The 21,074-nt window shown below is 41.3% G+C and overlaps 2 protein-coding genes across 10 annotated transcripts in view; one reads left to right on the top strand and one right to left on the bottom strand.

The window, feature by feature from the left end:
• OFD1 (OFD1 centriole and centriolar satellite protein) overlaps positions 1 to 8,059 on the top strand; it is a 39,663-nt gene extending 31,604 nt beyond the window's left edge. Inside the window, exon 24 of the transcript XR_014510414.1 lies at positions 7,866 to 8,059. The gene's annotated coding sequence lies outside the window, so the exon portion shown is untranslated. The remainder of the gene's footprint in view (positions 1 to 7,865) is intronic.
• Positions 1 to 21,074, bottom strand: part of GPM6B (glycoprotein M6B) — a 105,109-nt gene that overhangs the window by 6,162 nt on the left and 77,873 nt on the right. For 8 of the 9 annotated variants that reach the window (XM_083437495.1, XM_083437493.1, XM_083437491.1 and 5 more), the window contains 5 exons: positions 7,511 to 7,697; positions 4,975 to 5,131; positions 3,758 to 3,929; positions 1,908 to 1,981; positions 602 to 667 (listed from right to left, as the gene is read on the bottom strand). In XM_083437495.1, the coding sequence (XP_083293621.1) occupies positions 602 to 667; positions 1,908 to 1,981; positions 3,758 to 3,929; positions 4,975 to 5,131; positions 7,511 to 7,697 (656 nt within the window). Of the gene's footprint in view, positions 1 to 450; positions 477 to 601; positions 668 to 1,907; positions 1,982 to 3,757; positions 3,930 to 4,974; positions 5,132 to 7,510; positions 7,698 to 21,074 lie in introns of all 9 variants that reach the window. The other variant, XM_083437490.1, reaches the window with a different exon arrangement.

Here is a 21,074-nt window from a genome sequence, read left to right as displayed (position 1 = left end):
AAATGACTAGCTCTGCTTTACCTAAGCTATGTAAGGGTCCCTGGTTGTTTCAGTGGGAAGTACATTGATAAATTATGACTTTAAATGAATTTGGCAACAGAAGATTGAATGCAGGTTGCTGCAACAGTTGATTGACTATAAATGGGTCTTGTTTTTAATCAGACTAACTAGCTTCAGTACATTCAGGTACTTTTCATACTCCCCAAAGGACTTAAAGGAAGGAAAGACAGGAGTATTAATTAAAACTATTTTCAAATGTAGGAAACCTCTGAAGTGTCCTGATGCTGGGAAGTTCTACATACTAATGGCAAAATAGCTATATTCAAAAATGCCATAAATTGGCCATGCAACAGGATGGAGGTAAACGAATAGCAAAATACAACAGAACCAAAAGAACTATTTTAAAGCTTGCTTTGGTGCAAAGCTTTACTGGGAAATGTAAGCACTTGCCTGCTATTTGGAATATCCTGAGAAAACTACAATCAGGTGCCAACAAACACAAAAATTATTACTTAGTTTAAGTTAAACAATATTTTAAAGATTACATCTGAAAAGGGAATACGTGGTTATTTTATGAGAGAGAGAGGATGATGGTACTCACCAGGGCTATGACAGTAGCACCAGCTCCAGCACACGCCACAATGAACAGGTGGTAAGACAAATAGAACTATAACAGTAAAGAGGAAAATCATTGTCCTAGGAGCTCCATGGCACATTAACAAATATAACTCTTGGGAGGCTGCCTAGTGTGGAGGAAGGTCTGATTCCATGAGCCACTGCACCAACAAATATTTTTGAGGGGACGTAGTGAGTACTCTGCAAGTCCAATGTCAAAACCTATGGCACTTCAAGCTATTCTGACAAGGAGTCTGCGCCAGTGTTGCTGCAACATAACACTGCCAGTTGTACCTAAAGGCCAGGTTCCTTCACACAACTGTGAACACAGGTGTGACCATGATAGCATGGAAGAAGCCTAGTGGGAATCAGATTCTGCATACAGGAAACTTCTACTCATCTCTCTGATTGCGACTGGAAAAAAAATATTAGCCTCAGTAACTGGATGCTGGTCGCCTCATGTGCAGCTTATTCAGGGCAATTTTTATCCATGCCAGCCAAGAGAAAAGAATGAACAAATCCAAAATTACTATTCTGAGTGAAACTAGGGCCACCACCACGGCAGTTCCATCAGCACCACTCCAACCTCTATTAACATTATTCTAGCCCACAGTCGTAACTGAGGGATGCTCCACACATTTAAAAACCTGTGTGCGCCCTTGTTACCCACATGCATGGAATGACATGGAAGGCATCATAATAAGGCAAACCTGCCCAACCTGCCTGGAATAGGTGCTTTTATAACTGGCAGCTGTGTGTTACTGCCTGTCACTAACTCAATCGCAGTTAGACAAACTGATTAGGAGGAGAGAGATGCTGTGGACCACAACAGCCCAGTCAGTATGATGCCTTAGCAATAAAGATAGGAGACAGCCTATTCCGAGGGCACTATTTTTGCAGTTGTTCCTTATTCAAAGGAAGCCTGGCATATTAATTAAGCATTGATTACTTATCTATACACTGTATCCTAGTGTTTACCATATTGATGTGTTTTATGCAAAATTGATGTCGCTTGATGAAATAATTTTTCAGCACTATGTATTCCAGCTACTGAAGGGGTGGGAGGAGAAATACCGTTATCTCTCAACTGGCTATCCACAGAACCACTTAGCCTCGCAACAAGTAGTGCAGACCTATATCCTCAGAATGTTGTATCATTCATTCTGCATGATTAAGAAACCTTTTTTAAAAAAAATAAATGGCACGAGCATTAATGTTTTAGCAGACCAATTGTTTATATCCCAGTTGTCAAGATATGCAACACAAGCACCGGGTGTTGTAGTCTCGTTTACCTCAGGGGTGCTGCACATATCTGCTAATGCTGACCCACATGCCTTGCCAGGCACAGCATTCCAAGGGATGATACCTGAAGTTAAAATATCAAAAAGCCATTGTTAAAGCTGATAGCTGATGTCATTCTTCCTTCTGAAATCCATTTCCCTTCCCCACCTACACGCAAGTTGTGTTCCTTTAACAAGCACCCACACATTGACCAGTTCAATCTGGAGTTGGCACCATCAAGTACAAAATCACTTAACAGTGTTCCCTTTCTACATCCAGGAGAGATTCTCCTTGCCAAGAGATGTTCTCAGATCTAGGATTCCCATATGGCGGACAAATGGTTGTTTTAGTCACTATGGACACTCTTCTTTTTAATCACTGTCATATGCTGTGCTTCCTGACTATTGAATGGGCAAAGGGATTGCTGAAAACGGTGCTTGCATCTTTACAGGCTCTGCCTTAAACTTTGTGGATTGAGATTGCAATTGTGGTCAATTGCAGAGGAACTATTCAGAATTATCTCTGCAAGCCACCGTTCTTCCTCCATTAAAGCCTCTGTTCCTTTTCTTCATTACTGATCTTCAGGCCATTTTCTTCTTGGTGGAAGTATACCATGTGGCAGCAAAGTACCTCAACATATTGCACTATAGAAGATATTCATCAAATATATCCATCTTTGACCCTTTTGGGGGGTGGGGGGAGCTATACAGCAGTAGGTATGTGTATGAGAGTTATAAAACAGTGGAGAAGTGTGTGGATCGCTAAGCCATGTGGAGTGAGAAAAACTATGAGCCAAGGTTTGGGCAACATGCCAACTCAACAGTCATGAGTTGCAGCAGCACAGAAGCAGCAGGACTAGAGGAGAACAGCTACTTTGTCTAAAGTAGTTCTATTGGCTTGTATCCAACTAAGTTGGATGAAAGTGAGTTGTGTCCATTAACTTCAATGGGTTTACTCTGAGAAGGACTAGCAGTGGATAAAAACCCATTATTTCCCAAGCTCGCCTCTACTGCGCCCTCCCCACACATCTCATTTCCACCGGCCTTTCTGAAAGATTTGCACTCTTCTTCAGCCAATATCAGAGAAAGTATGTTAGGAACCTTAAAATACCTGGAATCTGGATGTAACCTCTAGAAGTAAATTGACTAAACTTCTCTTATGTGTTCAACTGCCCTGTGTTCTATTGCATTTCCTTTTTGGAGGTGACCGTGTCTCTCACGCCTAATCCCACACAAATAATCCCAGTCCCAGGGGAGAGTGGGGGCTAAACAGTATTTGTCACCAAATAAACATTAATGATAGGAACAACTGCATAGTGTGTGTGACGTTAATCAGGTAAAAAAGATCTGTTCCCATAATGTGTGATTCTTGGGTGCACAAATCTAGACCCCTGTTCCTTCCTCACACTGTTCTGACATTGTATTTCCATTCCAAAACAAAAGGATAAATGAAACTGCTTTCAACGAGCACATACACAATTCACATTATTACAGAAATAGTAAGAATATGCAGATATATAGCTAAATTCAGGAGACTAGCATGGTAGGTTTTCAAACTATTTGGTGATGGGCTCAGGCTTGCTTAAGCAGTTTATTTTGCTGATTGTTTTATTATTAAGCCTGATAGCATAATGCGGATAACAGGCACAAAATCACTTTAGATAAATGACTTGCCAAATGCAGTTAAACTGGGTGCATCTGGAAAGAGGTCAGTGTAATCTGCATTAATTGAAAAAGTAATGACATGTTCAGAGACTCCACACTTGGTTGCTTTTTGGTTCATCTCATAAGGCTAAGACAAACCTGTTGAAGATAGGACAAGGAAAGAGGATAAAGCATTTAATCAGGATTAAAATAAGTACCGTATTGCCTGATATCCACACAGATCTGGTCCGCTGAAGCTGTCATATTTGCTGGGAGTGATCTGATGACTTCGCAAGTTGACCATATGTTATAGAACATGAAGACCGGCACAGCCGAGAAGCCAAAGACGCCAAGCCAGGCCACCCCCAGTACGTAGGTCAGGAAAACAAACTGAGGAGACAGGCACACATTTTACACAGAAAACCCCTTTCTCATTAATTTAGGAAATCAAGGGTTAATCTCATTTACAGTACACACACTTCTGAACTTTAAAATCCAAGAGTATGTCACAGTCTCCATGTCTGATGTGAAGTCTCGGATTTTCACTCCATAGAGACCTTCCCTATAGCCCATGTTGCGATGTTAAAAGCTTGACGTTTTAAGTAAGCAAAAGAAAAAACAGCCTGACTTTCCGAGCAGTAGTCATTCTGGGATGCTTTCTTTGTCATTGGAGTGGCACTTCATTACTGGGAACTGTGACTTCCTTACAGTATCTGTGGGTACCTCCCAATTCCTGCTGTACGCAATTAGGATAAGAGGGCATAGCTTCTAACAACAGGGAGTGCCAGCCTGTTGTCTCGGGTGAGCCAACTGAAAAGAATGTCATGCTTCAGCCAACTAAATTGGACCAAGAGATGGGGGCAACTTAATTAGATTTTGGGGGGGGGGGTCTATAAAGTTAAAAATGAAGTGCGCTCAGTTAGGGGGGGGGGAGAAATCCCCACCCCCCAAAAAAGCACAACCTGGCTGCAAAAAGCCCAACACTGGACAAAAACACACAATATATAATGTGGACATTTTTATGAATGGTGTTAATGAAAACTTTGACAGAACTGTGGCCCACTTAAAAGTTGTAATTTCTTGGAAGAATAAACTTGGTAAAAAAGAGGATTATGTCCAAATTATTTTTGCCTCATACCTCTCTCCAATAAAGTACTATTTGAGAGAGAAAAAGCAGGCGATTTCACTTGGGATAAGAAAACAAGCTATAATTAATATCTTGTGACCATTAAAGGGAGATGTATAGCCTCTGCTGTTTATGTGGATGACTAAGGTTCAACTGCTAGCATCTCTAGCTAGGGCTTTCTGAAAGCCTAGAAAGACACTGCTTTCTCTCTTATCAAAGGCGAGCGTAAAGAGCTGGTGCAAACAACACTGTAGATAATGCTATGGACCACTGGAGTAGTGTCAATCCATATTCCTGCAATGGACTCACCATTCCACTGATGCAGCGGCCACAGATGGTTGTCTTGAATTCACCATGCAGCTCCTTCACAGCACTTGTTGTATAAAAGCCCTCCGCCAACAGGATAATTCCATACAAGAAAAAAAACGATGCAATGCCATAGATCACATACTGCATTAGTTTTATTCTGAGAAGGAAACAAACAGGGCAATCAAACTCTTGTCACTCTGAAATAAAGTCTCATTTCATAATCATCCAAGAGCACAAGGACAGAATGAACATCTTAGTGGTAAGTTCACAGGTGAGACCATTTACTAGTTGTGTGAAGAACCAATGTAGTTGGTCATAATTTCCATCAGGTTGCAAGATTTGGCCTTGGACCATGCTGGTGGTTGAGGCTGAAAGGAATTGGTGTCTTCACCATATGGAGAGCAGCAGGTTGAGCAAGGCTGGTCTAGATTCTGATCCAGTTGCTCTTCTTTTAATGTTGACTTGTCAACTGGAACTGGTTAAGCTGTTGTAGATTTTTACCTCATCATATTCAAGAATAAAGGGAACCGGAGCAGATGGAGAAGCTGAATTTCACATACGAACTGAACTAGTCAGTCAAATCCTCGGATGAAAACATCTAGTATTTATTGCCCTTCTATACATCTATTACACCATGGGTAGGCCCGGGGGCCAGATCTGGCCCAATCGCCGCCTAAATCAGGCCTGCGGAAGGTCCAGGAATCAGCGTGTTTACATGAGTAGACTGTGTGCTTTTATTTAAAAAGCATCCCTGGGTTATTTGTGGGGCACAGGAATTTGTTCATTTCACCCACCCAAAATATAGTCTGGCCCCCCACAAGGTCAGGTACAGTGGACCGGCCCCCTGCTGAAAAAGTTTGCTGACCGCTGTATTACACAGCCAAAGTTGACCACCAGTAACTTCAAAAATGCTGCAGCATCTAATGCTTACACATAATTAAATAGCCTCAAGCCCTACCCTCACCAGTCACTATAGAATATTTCTTACTGCAAACATCTTCCCTTACTGTATCCCAGAAGGAACCACAGCAGGCTTCTGCTGGGAAGGGAGCTTTGTTCTTGCTTTGTTTCAGCAGCAAGAAAAACATTTAAAGGGGTTCTGCTCCTACTCAAATAGACAAAATGAGCACTGCTGCAAGGATGGAGACCCAGACCGACACACCTCTATGCCATCTAGCAACAAGAAGGGGCTTTCCCCTTTCGTCTCTTGTCAGTGTGTGCACTGCATCCACACAATATAAATTCCTCATAGTAGCAGTAGGGTACATTGCCCCCACCACTCAATAGAATGCAGCTTCTAGCTCTACCCATTCATTTGTGTAATTAACGTGCAGTTATTTCTCTTTTGTAACAGATCCAGCCATCTTTTCCATTAAAAGTAATATGTAGCCACAATTTGTGAGTAATTTGCATTGTCCCCCTTTGCTGCAAAATTTCGTTTCTGGTCATCACCGCACCCCATGGTATCCTCACAACCACCCTGTAATGCAGGTTTTGTTTCCTGTTCCACATACAAAATGTCAGAATACCCTGCATCTAAGGCACTATGCAAAAGTGCGTTCGTTTGCACTTCTAGGGGTATGTAAACCATATTTGTTTGTTTCAGTTTTATGCAGCACAATTAAAAGAATTTTAGTTGATCCACTAGATATCCAAAAGATAAATCATAATGCCAAAGGAATTATGCAGTGCTGTCCTATAGAAGTGAAGTAAATGACAGCCACTAACAATTTTTTCCAAGATCTAGAACGTGAAAAGGAAGACAAACTCTGTTCACCAAGGACAGAAGAGGCAACATGTTTTAAGCTTAAGTAATGTAGATGAGAGGTTAATAATTGAGGGGGGGGGGGAATTTAACCATAAGAACAGTTCACCAATGGAAGATCCTGTTGAGGAAAACTAGCATGCTTCAGACACAAACCAATATAGCCTATTTCACTGGGAGGCAGAATATTAGATTCATAGTCCATTACACATCTACTATGGAGTTATGTGGCATGTGAGAGAAATGTCACGACTGCCTCAATTGCAGTGGTTAGTGATAACATTTATTATTTTATCCTTAGATTTAGCAGTATTGCTTTCCTGTGTACCTCTCCAGTATATTTTTAGTGGTCTGTCATCTCCTGGCAACAGCTATTTTTTCTTGCCTTCAGTTGCTATGGAGCTGAATAACTATGCTCTTTGGGAGATTTATCGCTACCCTTGTTTTCCTTCTCTCTGTTGAACTAGAATATACATTTGGGGGGGGGGGAATATATGCTGAATCCCTAACAGCAGCAGACTTCTGGTGGAAGTGTTACAAATTCCCCAACCCACCCAACAAATTTCATAACTATATGCTGTCTATAAAAACAGCCCCAATCCAAAAGATGTTTTGCTTGAAGTGGACTCTCCAAATTCACTTCAAATTTTGAGTTTTGCTAGGCACTCTTACCTCCTTGCAGGCTGAATTGGCATGCGCTCCTAGCTCTGATGTTATTAAAGTTATCCCTGCAATTGCTTCACAGAGTAAGAGAAGTGGTTTTGTACTTACACTTCAGATAACAAAGCATGGTCAGTAACATTTGTGGAAAAACGCTGTTCGAGGATCGATACGGTCCCAGCGAGAGCCACATGACCGCAGCCGCAGAACAATGCTACCCCAGAGAAGCAGAGGATAGTTGCCACAAGGGAAGCATATGGAACTCCTCCCAGGCACTTAATGCAACATTCAAAGCAACCTAAGCAGAAAAGAAGAGGGGGGGGGGACACACAAAGACAACATTATTTAAGTACAAGAGCAAGTTATGAGAACAACATCATTTGGACTTCATGTGGTAAAACTGGTAAGAACAATTAGCAGAGTTACTTGTTCAAAGCTAATGGGTTGCACTTCCTACTTTCATCAGATGACCTTCCTCTTTACGTCTGTCGCCTCAAAGTACAAGAGCGACAGCACCCCAGATTCTATGAAAATCAAAGGCTGCAGATGAAGCAAGCTTGTGCAGGATGCTTTAGAAAAGAGTGTGTGTTCTCCACCGACACATCAAATTAACACTTCTATTTTAAGCACAGACAACAAAAATAAAGCTTTGAAACTGAGTGCACTACACTGTCCTTTCAGACATCTTTGCAGGGCAATGGGAGCCAGAAGCCCTCTAGTTAAAAGTCTCATCTGAGCCACAAATTCATTTGACAGCCTTAAGTAATCCACCCACACTCGGTAGCTTTATAAAACCTCAGGCCCCATTTGACAGCACACTGGTTCACCCAACATGGATGTTAAAAAGTTTACTGGTGTGTGATGTACTCAAAAGGTTCTATATAAACACAGCTGAAAAGTTTGTGCTTTCTCTGAAGAACATACAGATATGTTCAAATACAGAACACCCCAAGCTTGTTAATTGACATTAGGGATGGAGAATCTGTGGACGACAGTTCCCATCATCTCAGGCCAGAATTGTATCTGGAGGGCAGCAAATTCTCCCTAGAGTAGATAAAATGCTACACGCCCACCGTGCTTAGAAGCACTACTGGTGCCCTTCCACTTTAGTAAATGCCTAAAAGACTGATTATGGAAAATGGGTGGCCCTTCAGGATGATCTTGTTACTACAATTTCCACCATTCCTGACCAGACTTCTGGCTGAGGCTGATGGGAGCTGGTGTCCAAAAATAACCCGGGGTGTGTGTCACAGGTTAGCCACTTGATTCAAAACCCAGCATGGGAACTAATTTCGCAGTGCAACACTACTCCAATGAAGGAATATGCCTTCAAGACTTCAGATGCAACTAAATTAGAATAATTAGCTGAAAGAGGAGTTTCAGATACTGGTGAGGTAAAAAGAAAAGAGTTAGGAGAAGCAGTTCATATTGCTCTTAGATGGTTAAAAATGGCAAATTCTACAGCATCACTGATATACAGCAAGCATGCAAGTGTATCATGAGAGTAGAAAAGCAATCCCAAAAGCCCATTTAGTTCCTTAAATTACATATGGGACACTGTTTCACTGGAGATTCTGTGCTGCAAACCCTCTGGATTTATTTGCATATTTTGTTTGTCCTCAGTATCGGGAAATATTTCTATGTCCTCTAGGGGATAGTTTTATATTCATTAGTAACATCAGAACTGCTAAGTCTAGTCTGCAGTGTAGTGAATGTTCAGTTTCAGATTCCACTTTGAGCTGCTAGCTTTGTACAGGCACAAGGAGATTTGGGCATGGTGGAAGTTTAAAATGATCTGACCTCCCAGGTGCTTTCTGAGAAGACACAGACTGTGCCTCAACCACCCTGCTGTTCTTATGAACTGGTGTTTCTAGAACTGTTGTTAACAACAAGCGGTGGCTGAAAAATTCACAGCCTAAGATAAAAGGAATTGGCCTTGAACTTGGAAAACTTGGAAGTCTGCTGCTCCAAATGCTCACAGTCACTCATGTGTTCAAGAGAAGAGGAAGCCATTTTGCTGATCGCCATACTAACAAACTATCTAGTTGCCCAAGACACCACTTAACCAAGTTATTGTCCTAGAACTGCTATGCTATTCTCACTAGAGATGACGCCAGAATCCAGAATCCCAAGCATTGCATTTTGAAATAGGGTGGCTTGCAACAGTTGTTTCAAATGCAAGGTAAGCACCACCTGTTCCACTTATGCGTTTGCCTCCAAGCTCCCATCAGGAATTCAGGGCAACCAGGGTGCTAGGTGCTGACAAGAGAGAAACATTCCTTTCTGTGCCAGACCAGCAGCCCCAATGTGAATGGGTATTGGTGGGAGGGGGCAGTCATGTGTACAAAGGTAGTGTTATGTGGCGGGGGTTGGAGAATCAGAGTATTGGGAGAAAACTGCTTCATGTACCAAAGTCTCAGATTAAATGCAGATTGGCTTGGAATAAGCCAAGCACCATCCTGAGTCTATTTTATTTTTTAAAAAATTAAAAGTTGGCTTATCCAAGCCAATTTAAGGAGAACTGGGGTGGCAAGAGATGCACTCATAAGTACATATGTATATATGTACTCATAAGTACTGATGTATATATTATTTGCTACCCACCAAAAGCAAACATTACATGATGTCTTTGTACAGGTACACAGAAATTATTATAGTTGGGCACATCCAGAGAGCAATAAAGTCCATGTAGCAGTTAAAGAAGAAGAAGTCTTGTAGCACCTTAAAAAGCTAACAAATGTATTGTGGCATAGGTTTTCATGGTCTGCTTCATCAGATGCTTGAAGTGTCATCTTAAATTGGCAAGCATATATGCACATTGGGAGAGAGATGTCAGAGGAGGAAGGAACAGTCAGGTTCCATTCCTTTCCCCTTTTTGCATGGGCCTCCTGTCCTCAGTCCACTCTGTTTCAAGCATGGTATACAAATGTATAAAAGAAAAATGTTTATTGTGTAGCTTTTTTGTATAAAAATGTTTTTAAAAGTAAAGTATTGTTTGGGCTTTAAAATAGATAAATAAAAGAAGAGTGTCTGTCACAAAATAGCTGTTATGGAGTGGCATAACACAAAACTAGAGAGACAGTCACCCCTGACAACCTTATGTTTACAGTGGGAAGTCAGCTTTGTCCTGGTACCCATTGTGCAGATGTCACACACACACACACACACACACACAGAGAGAGAGAGAGAGAGAGAGAGAGAGAGAGAGAGTCTAATCACAACAGTACCATAAAAAGTATAGAAGGCAACCTCACTACACTATCATTTCACAGAAATAACTTGCTTTCCAGAAGGGCTCAAGACTTTTTAATTTCTTTTTTAATGAAAGCTCAGAGTTTGGGGCACCTGTGCCAGGACACCAGTTAAAGCCTTCCCAGGCACCTTGTGCACCAGACTGAAGACACCTGTCCTAGCAACTCCAAGCAGCTATTACCAGTTGGAAAAAAGAAAAAATGTGCAAGGCAGCTGACTCAAACTACCTCACAGAACTTCATTGGGGTGGGTGGGTTCAAAGAAGTAGCTTAACCTGTCTGTCCATTAACCTATGAAGGTGAAAGACCAGGTGAGTTTGCTCAAGATACAGACCTCCAAGATTCCTCCAGTGCCCCTCGTGTCAGAGGAAAATGATGTGTATAAAGAACTGTTTCAACTGCTAGCTTGAAAACAAAATAGTCAACACTATTTTGCACTATATCACAGCAATGGTGATAACAAACATCCTGGCATTGACAAGCTAATTGACACATGAATTGCAATAAAACAGTTCAAGCCATATTTCAAGCCATAACTGAATTGCCTCATAAATTGTAATTCAGCACACTAGAGTTTCCCACTGAAGCTGCTTTGTTTAATTAGGGTCAGTTACAGAGTATCCTGAGAGGCAGAAAAATTCTCCGACAGGCTTTTTGCAATTGCCATTTATGATATATTTGTGTCCATTTGTTGCTTTGCGGAGACAGGCCTGCTGGTTCCATGTAGAATGCAGAAGAGCACAGTGGCAGATGTTACATTGGACAATGAGGGGGTTAATAAACTCCTGGAGTTGCGGCTGACAGTATGAGATCCTGTACTAGTGGTGTCTTGGTAGCTCAAGTTCCCCCCCAGGGTCTGCTTCTAACAGGTCTTAGATGGGGGCATCCACCCAAGGCTTGTGAGAAGGAAGTATCATTGTCCAGATTAAGCTGTAGATTACTGAGGACACATCAGTAGACTCATCCAAAGCTTGCTGTGACATGTTTGTGAGGAATTCGGAAGTTAAAATTGCTTGCATAGACCAGGATTTGGATTCCATCCTTGGAGCAGTTTATTCTGGTGAGGTTTCTGGTGATGTTGGGGGAGCTTCAGTTGGTGTAACCAGAGATCATGGGTAAAATAGTTGAAGGTTAGTTTCCATCAACTACCTGTGTCTTGAATCCTTGCCCTTCCTGATTACTAAAATTGGGCAGGGAGGGGATTGTTGGTTGGGCTTCAAGAAGAAGTTGGTCCCAGGTCTTCTGAAGGTGGTGGTAGTAATACTACTCCTGAAGAAATTGTGGATAACTATGAAGTGACAGAGATTAGTGGCTAGATGCACTATAGCAATATTAGAGGTGATACTCTCAATGATATCTTTGTGGGTATAACGGCCTCAGCAGCCATAGTAGCTGGAATGGTGTTCTCTGGGAGATTTTCAACGGGTTGCTATTTCCTCAGGATATTGATATTATCCTGTAAGAAACTTGGGAGTACTGGTCACACACAGTTTTGAGTACATGCATGTGTTCACTTTTCATGGGTGATGTGCATACTTTTCACAGCTAAAAGACAGAAGCCATGGTGCAGCATATACCTCTGTGCACAATATCAAGACTTGCCTGAATTTTATTTTCTGTAGAGTATATCTGTGGTGCGCTTAAACTAGTAACACATCTAATCTAGATAAATAGATGTTTGTTATGTTTTTAACTCTGCATTTCATGACATAAAATATTTTCTTTTGCTGAAAAATGGTTTATCTGCTGGTCTCATTCTGAAACAAACATAACCACACAATATTAATCATGTTGGCGTGGAAGAAACTAAATGGCAACAGGAGGATAAACAGGAAACATTTAAGAATGGCCATATTAGCAGAGTCAAAGAGATGAACTACTCTTGTCTTTATATAAATTCCGCTTTTTGAAAAGAGGAAAACCTTAACATCCCTTACAAAATATGGTGGAAGATGTTAAAAACAGAATTTAAAAGTATGCCAGGCATGTCCAATACTACCCTAACACACCAGAGTAAAGTAGTTTAAATATAAATTGTACAGATACACACATCAATGCAACTCACTTTCAATGGCCATTTTGTCTAAAGCATCACTAGAACCTTTTGTGCAGTTCAGAATAAAAACAATTTTTTGTCCTCAGGCTTGTGAGCAGCAGTTGCCATGGAAGCAGGTTAATAACAGCTCAGTGATTTGCCCAGAGCTAACGGTGAACCTGGCTGCAGATTTAACACACTCACAAAAGGAGGCCAACTAAAAAAAAAAGAGAGGACTGAAAGTATTCTCTGGAGAAGGGTATAAAATGAAAGTGGATGTGTGCACACACACATGCACACACATTTTTTTTATAAGGAATGCAAATAGAAGAAAAAGAACAGGAACCAACTATGGTGCATAAAGCACTGGGAAAAACTCATGCTTTTCGAGCATGGGCAACCCCTGCACAAAGGGGTGCTGTCAATAGTATAAAACCCATACTTGGAGGTGTAAGACTTGTCAGTGTGGCAGCCCCTGTTCTGTGGGACAGTATCCCTGTTGGAATAAAACAGGCAACCGTTATTTGTACTTTACAGAAACCACTGAAGACATTTTTTGTTTCAATAAGCTTCACCAGCTGGGTGTATTGTTTAAGAACCTATATTTTATGTTGTTTGCTGTTTTGACTGTTTTCCAAGCTATTTTTAGTTATGCATGTCACCTGCAAGTTCATGTGGATTCAAACAATAAATAAAAGTGATCCTGCACTATCGCCACCTACATGCTCTCTTAAGATGACTAGTGCTGTGAGTCTGGTCTCAAACACTATCTATACTGGCACTTAGTAGAGCAGGGTATAAATAAATTGTCATTATTTATCATTGTATCAACAGAATAAAATGCAGAATGGATTCCCGCATTCATCTACATACACACAGCCAAGTATTTATGGATCGTCCTTTACAAAGTGGGCAAAGCAACTTGCCCATACTCACCTTATTACCCAAAGCAACAAACATTGTTCAGGAGAGGGTGGGTAACCTGTGACTCTCCAGATACAGCTGCTGGATTGTTTGCAATTTTGGTTGTCTGCTTGTGTGTGTGTGTGTTTTCTGTTTGTTTTTGTAATTGTTTGTTTTCTTATTATTATTTGTCTGGATTTAGATAATATGATATTATGCACCCCTCTGGGAACTTTTGGGTCCAAGGGCGGAATGCAAATTCCACAAATATACAAATGCAACTCTCATAATCTATGGTTTAATTTAATTTTTTTTTTAAAAGTTTGCAACATTCCTGCAGGTTAAGAAGGTCTTAAAAATTCAAGAGTGAACAAAGCTTACTCTAACCAACAAATGGTTGGCCCTGAATTAATAGAAATACTGAGTTTTGAAGTTCTAACTGGAGAATTCTTGTTTCACAAGCTCCAATATAAATCTACAGTTTATCATATTATGTGAAATGGTGTGTAGATTCTGTGGAACAGTGTATTAAACTACTGGCAGACCTTCAAACAGCTGGGAAAGGAGCTTTTCTGTAAGTTTAAATGAGAAGCTAGCCTTGCCCTTGCCCTTGCCCCTTATGGAACACTATCTCTAGCCATGTATAAAATGTAATGCTTTAACTAGAAGTCTCTGTATTAAATAAAATAAATACTGTGAGCATGTGAATAAATGCTCTGCAGGGGTTTCAGGCTGGAGAAACCTCCAACTTTACAACATGTTGAGGCCTGGCAGGAGGTGGCCTCAGGATGACTGAACCTCTCTTATTCTTCCCATCCCCTGAATCCCTTGCCTTCAATACACTTGCCAACTCAGCTCTTCAATTTTGTACCCAAGGATTAAGCCCTGTTCCTTCATCATTCCCAAATAATTGGTGCAGAACGGTTTGTGGCAGTATATGCAGAAAGACACTCAGAGGCAAAGGTAAAACAAGCAGTTTGTAAGAGCCATCGAGAACCAGCTGGGCATTCATTATCAGTTTGCTTTAAGCTATTTTTAAAATTGTATTTTTAAATGGCTGCAACCTGCCCTGGGACCTTATGGTGAAGGGCAGATAAGAAACTGAATGCATAACAAATAATAAGCAATATTTTTCTGGTTTTGAGCTATGCTGTCAAACAACTTTGCCAGAAAGGGAGAACATGGGAAGAGCATCCTATATTATGGGCTCACATTGAGCAAGTTTCGAACACTGATCTGGGGTAGCAAGTTCATCCAAGGTGACAAATGAAGGATAATGGTTGGAGAAAAATAAACACAGTACTACACAGTTACGGTCCTCATGACAAAACTAGCATGATTAATTGTAGGCTGGGAAAGTTGGAAATCAGAAGTGATTGCTCACCATATACCTAAAGAAAATTTGTCCAGAAACATAGGTGCTGCTTACAACAGTGGCCACAGAAGATGACTGCTTCATATTGGTGGACACATACCAATTCATTTAGATTTTCAAGCTTGTTGCAGGCCAAAGTTGTTGCATTTATCAGCTGTATGCCTTCAAAACCAGTCATATCCATCTTTCCATTTTGATAGCAGCAATAATGCTTCTCTGCTGTCTCAAATCATGATAACGGGATCCTTCTTACAAACAGTGAAGCAGCAAACACTGGGCTACATGCTTTTCCTATTTAACCTTTTCAGATAAATTTAGTGTGCCATGAAGCTGGCAGCTGATGACAAAGAGGGTTCTATTATAATAAGCTGAGAGAGAGAAGGACCTAGACTGGCCTGTAAAATGGAAGAAGCTGATCTAATGTTTGACATCAACACTGATTCAAGTCTAGCTGGTTTAGATCATCAAAAGTGCTCAAAATACAGCACTTGAGACAACATAAGCAAGAAGAGACCTCTTGATCCATTCGCTTGAGATCAAAGTAGGACAATGCTACCCCTTCTGGGGTGGCAAGGCAAAGCTGAATAAGCCCTTCTGTGTTGTGTTTGAAAAGGTTAAATTATTTTGCAACACAAGGTACCACGAAACATCAGGAGGAAATTTGCTGCTCAATTATCTTCCAACAAATTTATGTTTTCTGACATACTCCTTTCAAAAGGAACTTCAAAGCTGCAGGTTTACTGTATTTTATAGAGCTCCCAAACATTGATCTAAAGAACAGTAAATTCAACAGCATATCCCGTTGCTATGGTTAGTTTGATCATCAGGAAATTAAGGATTTTGGGCCCCAAAGCACTGAAAGGTATGGGCCCCCAACTCGCTACCCGTAACATACGGAAACGATTTGCGAAGCCCCTCAAGCAGTTCTGTCCACACAGCTTGCCTCTCTGTCCTAATCACAATACAGTCTCTGGATCCAAACCAAGATCTCACCTCTGTATGGCTTGCTCATTCTATGCCACTCTAATGCCATTTCCTGCTCCTGAACCTCCCTCCTCTACATAGTATCTTCTTGCATACTCAGTGTTTCCTCACTAAACATGTCCCCCTATTTTGATGCCTTCCTTTCCATTCCTTACAGCCTTTAAAAAAACCAAAAGGGTGGGGATCCCATACCTGGCCAGTCCTACCTTTCTCTCTTCCTCTACCATACACATCTCACAAATTCTGTTATTTCTCCCCTCTCATGCTCCCCTTCCTCTCCCTGCCCCACTATACACCCATGCCAGCTTCTAGCCCAATTATCCTCTCTACCATATCCTACAATTCCTGGTGTGCCTCCTATATTGTCCCCTCAGCCACTGTTAACAACTGACCTGTGCCAAACATCCTACCTAGCGTGGGCTACGGCTGTTGCAGCCCTATCTGTACCTTAGGGCAGAAGGGAGATGCATAAATTGGTAGTGAAGCCATTTCATACACTGCCACTTCCAGCACATACATTCAACACGGGTGCTGCTTCCATGGGGCAAAGTAACTGATAGAATAGTTCCATCAGGCATCCAGGTATACTGTGCAAAAAATAATAATGCACATTTCTCTCTTTTAAACTGGAGAGAAATAGGAATAGTGTGTTGCTATACATCTATTCATCCAATAGGTTCCATTTATTATTGCTAATATTGCTCTGCCATGCTGTTTGCTAATGCTCTCAGAACAAAGCCACACAGGAATAAGATACAGAAAACTCAGTAGCAATCCAGAAATATCACTACTTTGTGGAAATAGCTTGAGAAATATGAGAGTTCACTAGTTTCCCCACATTTCTTAACTGCTTCTAGGATCAACTGCTAGAGAAGGAAGAAATAATAATAATAATAATAATAATTGTTTTTAAGAAAGGAAAGTCAACCCAGAGCATTAGGAAGACGTAGGCTAAGTAATCTGAAAAGCCTTGGGTAGGTTTGTGGCTGGTGAGCCCCCCCCCCCCCCCGAAATAGCAGTACTAAGACTTAAGATAGATATAGACGAGGTGCTGGGCTAATATAAATTCCTTCCTTGTGTGCAATTCTACCATTAAAAGGATTCTGCTACCTAATACTTGCTCCAACATATGCAGCGTCCACACAAAGGTGACGCATCTATGTCTGTATGGCCTGGAAGGGAGCTGGTTGAGCAACTGATATGCATGCAGAACATCCCAGGTTTAATCCCTGACTAAGGCTGGGAAATATTCCTGTTTTGAACCCTGGAGAACTTCTGCCTCTGAGTATAGACAAGATGAGCTCATGGTCTGACTCAGTTTAAGGCAGCTTCTTCCTATATTCCGCTGGCAAGTAAATGCTGCATGCCTGAGTACTAGTAGGCACATGGGTTAAGAAGCCCTGGAACAGTCTGGAACCCTGGGTGGGCAACTGCTGGAAGTGAACAGAACATCTTGTTTAATCAGGCCACAAAACTCCAAACAATGATAATACAGTAGAACATCAAACTGGCTTTCTACCCACAGCTCTCAACTTCTTCAAAACACCTAATATTCACAGAACACATGTCCTTCAGAACCTGCTCCCACCAAAGAGAAATGCTTAAAATTGTGGGTTATCAAACAACAAAACATGGCTTCAAATAGCACCAACACTTGAAGGGTTCAGACAACCAGGAACCACACACTAAGAAACTGCATGGCACTAGTAACCACATCTAGTCCATCATTAGCACCTCTCAGTCTTGGTTTCCCAGTGTTGCCCTGTCCTCTGTTTCCCCCCCAGTCATCTATTGAAGTTGTCAGCATGTGACAGCAGCCACACCCTGAGAATGGCTTCGACTGGCCGGCTAAACCAGGTGAGTGTAGCCAATAGGTCTCAAACCCTCAGTGAGTTAGAGACATCCCCTGCATGCAAAGGTAAGTTACGGTGGATTGAGAGGATGAGACCAATAGCAAGTCCAGTGGTCAAGAAGGCAGTTGTAGAGGGAAGTGAGGAGCAAATGAGGGTTAGGGATTAGAGCGGGGCAGCGGGTGTGGCTTGGGGATAGTCTCAGGCCAGATAAGAGAATCCTGTTTTAAAGTATATCACTAGAAAAGGGAAGCAAAGGGATTGTGGGATTCCTTCTCTCACACATGCCTAGGCATTGTATTTTATTATTATTTGCTGTTGGTTGTGTTTGATGGATTAGTCTGTCCTACCCAACTCCAGCCTTCCTAGCAAACGACACAGAGACCATTCTAAGATCACAACAGTGTGCATTCCGTGACAAAACATCAACGCATCATCACAGAAGCCTCTCCCCCAACTGAAAGAGTAAGGTGAGTTAGCTCAGGGCTAGCTTCCAATTATATTCATTACAGAAATTACTAGTATATGTAAGCAACCACTTTTCTGTCTGGGATACCCAACAGATTTCAAGTGCTTCCATATTTGCTTTTATTTTAAAAAGCCTATCAGCTCAGTTCACAATACATGCAATGCCAAACCTGTATCAAGCAATAGCATTAATAAAATAATACAAAACATACATTCATAATATAAAAATCTGCAAAGACCCCCCCCCCCACACACATTTTCTTTTCTTTTTAAAGGATTTCCAATATATCTGAACAGGAGAATTCACTCAGGGACACTTCATTACATCACTTTTAGAACATGTGAGCGCACTGGGTCTTTTAGGAAAGTCAGACTGTAACATGGGAAGAAATACACCAATCTCTGTCAGTAAGCAAAAACATTCAGAGCAATAAGGTAGAAGATTATCCAGAGGTCAACGCAGATAAATGTGTGCGTATTCCCTTTCACAAGCTACACCTTCAAACTCATTAAGGCACAGATGCATTTTAAATTACCTTCAAAATAAATCTGTATTTAAAACTGAGGGGTATTTTGCCAACTTTCCTTACTTTGTAAGGATAGCTGACTATTATGTCAGTGTGGAAAAAATGAAAAATACATTGACATGCGAGCCCTGCGCTCTGTTTCTAATCCATTCAAAAGTTTGTTTTTGAAAGAAGATCAAGGAGAAGATGACTCTGTGATGGAGACAATTTATTTAAGCCTAGCAAGAAACCCATCACATAAAAGAGATTTGCAACTGAATGTTGAGTCTGGAAGAAAAAAGGAAGGAAATCTTTACAAGCTGAAGAATTTAAGAGACCCTGAATCAACAACTGTGTCAAACATTTTGCAGTCAAGAGCATGCATCTAAAACCACTTCAGAGCTATCTGCATCTGGAATTGGACAGAGCTTGTTCACTGCCTTTGCCTACCATAACATAACATAAAGCAGCTCCTTGCATAGCTGTCAACGTTTCCCTTTTTAAAAAAGGGAAATTTCCTTATTCCGAATAGGATTCCTTGCAAGAAAAGGGAAAAGTTGACAGCTATGGCTCCTTGGGAGTCCATGGACAATAAACATCAATGAAATAAACCGGTTAACAGTGAAAGACCTGGCCTGTATGAAGGGATAATTCACGAAGGGCAGATTCTATACAACCTATGAGTAAAATGTCTACCCTGTTTGCCCAGCCTGGTGTAAGAAGAGGTAGAGTATGCTAGATAGAGTGGGAGCCCTATCCTATGGGGGAAGAGAAAGGAGCTACGAGTAGGGAGCCCCCAGATGCCTTGCAAAGATCTGCCTACAGTTTTCCCCACCTGGATCATGGATTGCTCCAGGTATGAAAAGAGGGAGGGCAAATAGGAAATTTGTGCAACTACCCAACCTTACTAATGGTAGGGTTGTCATATTTTTGGGCCAAAGTTGTTGAATTTTTATTGCAACATCTAAAAAAGAGTGAGAAGTTGTTGAGCTAATTTTAAGGAAATTTGCCAGAAATCTAGGTTTCTAGCATGGGTTTCCATATGTCCAGATTTTCCCGGTCATTTAAGCGATTTCCGCCCAGACACTGTTTCTGACTGCCATATTCCAGCTATGTCAGGGAAATTCCAGATGTATGGCAGCCGTAACTAATGGGCCTCCACACGATTTCAAAGGCAGATCTAGGGAATCGCCACTGGTTCAGTTGCACTGGGCCTGGAGCGTCTAGGATGCTGCAGCAGGAACCCCAACCATGAAATCCAATGGAAGGCAAGTGGCTGGTGGGTGGGGGAAGATTTTGTCGTTGGGCAAGCACCACTGAAATTTGAGACACCATGGTCCACCATTGATTCTTTGTTATAAGGAAAGCAAAGGGGAGCCAAGTTCCAGCATTAGTTACCATCTATCCCTCCTGCAGTGGCTTTATAAGGTGCAACCCTGCTCCAGAGTATAACACCTACCCAGGGTAAGAACAGTGATTTTTCCCAGCTGTTCCTCTCTGGTTCCTTCCTGAAGATTTTTTTTGCCAATTGGCAAAATCCTCTAGCATAGGAGATGAGTACCTAGGTTGGGAGAATGCAAAAGACAGGCTGGGACCCTACTTGCTGTCAAGGGTTTCTTACTTCCAATTGTTTTAACAACTGTAACCATGGAAAGGTTGTTTTAATTGGGCTGCTGAAACAAAAAAAGCTTAGTGGAAAACCAGGTGTGCATTTTTGTGTGAAAAGGCTGAGAATGAGTTTATGCTGCTCCCTTTGACTATGTAAACACTTGGCTACTATTGGTAGATGAAAAGAAAAACAAGTATATCTCACAAAACTGAAGTCTGTCCTCCACAATCTAGGATTTCTTTCTTATATCTTTCCAGCTGAGGCAGTGATCCCACATATCTCAAAATGTACCCCAAAGCCATAATCAATAATAAAGCAAGCATTGACTGTGATGGAGCTATTTTTCTAGGCTTAAAAAATCTAGACCATTTGCTTTATATTACTGAGGGAAGAGATAGTTCGCAGATCCATGTTATTTCTCTGCATCTGATTACTGACATTTCAGTAAAAAAATATCTACTGAACTGTACATCCAGTAGACTGATAGGCTACTGTAGCTTTTAAGCTGCCCAGAAAACCAGACTAAGCACAACAAAACTTCATTAGACGGTCAGTGACACACTGATATCATTTGTCTTTTCGTCTTGCTTTCTCAGATCCAGTTTAAAATTTATCCTTCCTATCTTACTATACATTCTTACTGGTTGCTTAAACTAAGACATTTTCATCCTCCAAGTTAAGGCACTGCTTAGAA

This window comes from Podarcis tiliguerta (genome assembly GCF_965153285.1).
Source record: "Podarcis tiliguerta genome assembly, chromosome: 4".
NCBI classification, from domain to species: domain Eukaryota; kingdom Metazoa; phylum Chordata; class Lepidosauria; order Squamata; family Lacertidae; genus Podarcis; species Podarcis tiliguerta.
This window is presented reverse-complemented; position numbering and strand designations above follow the sequence as displayed.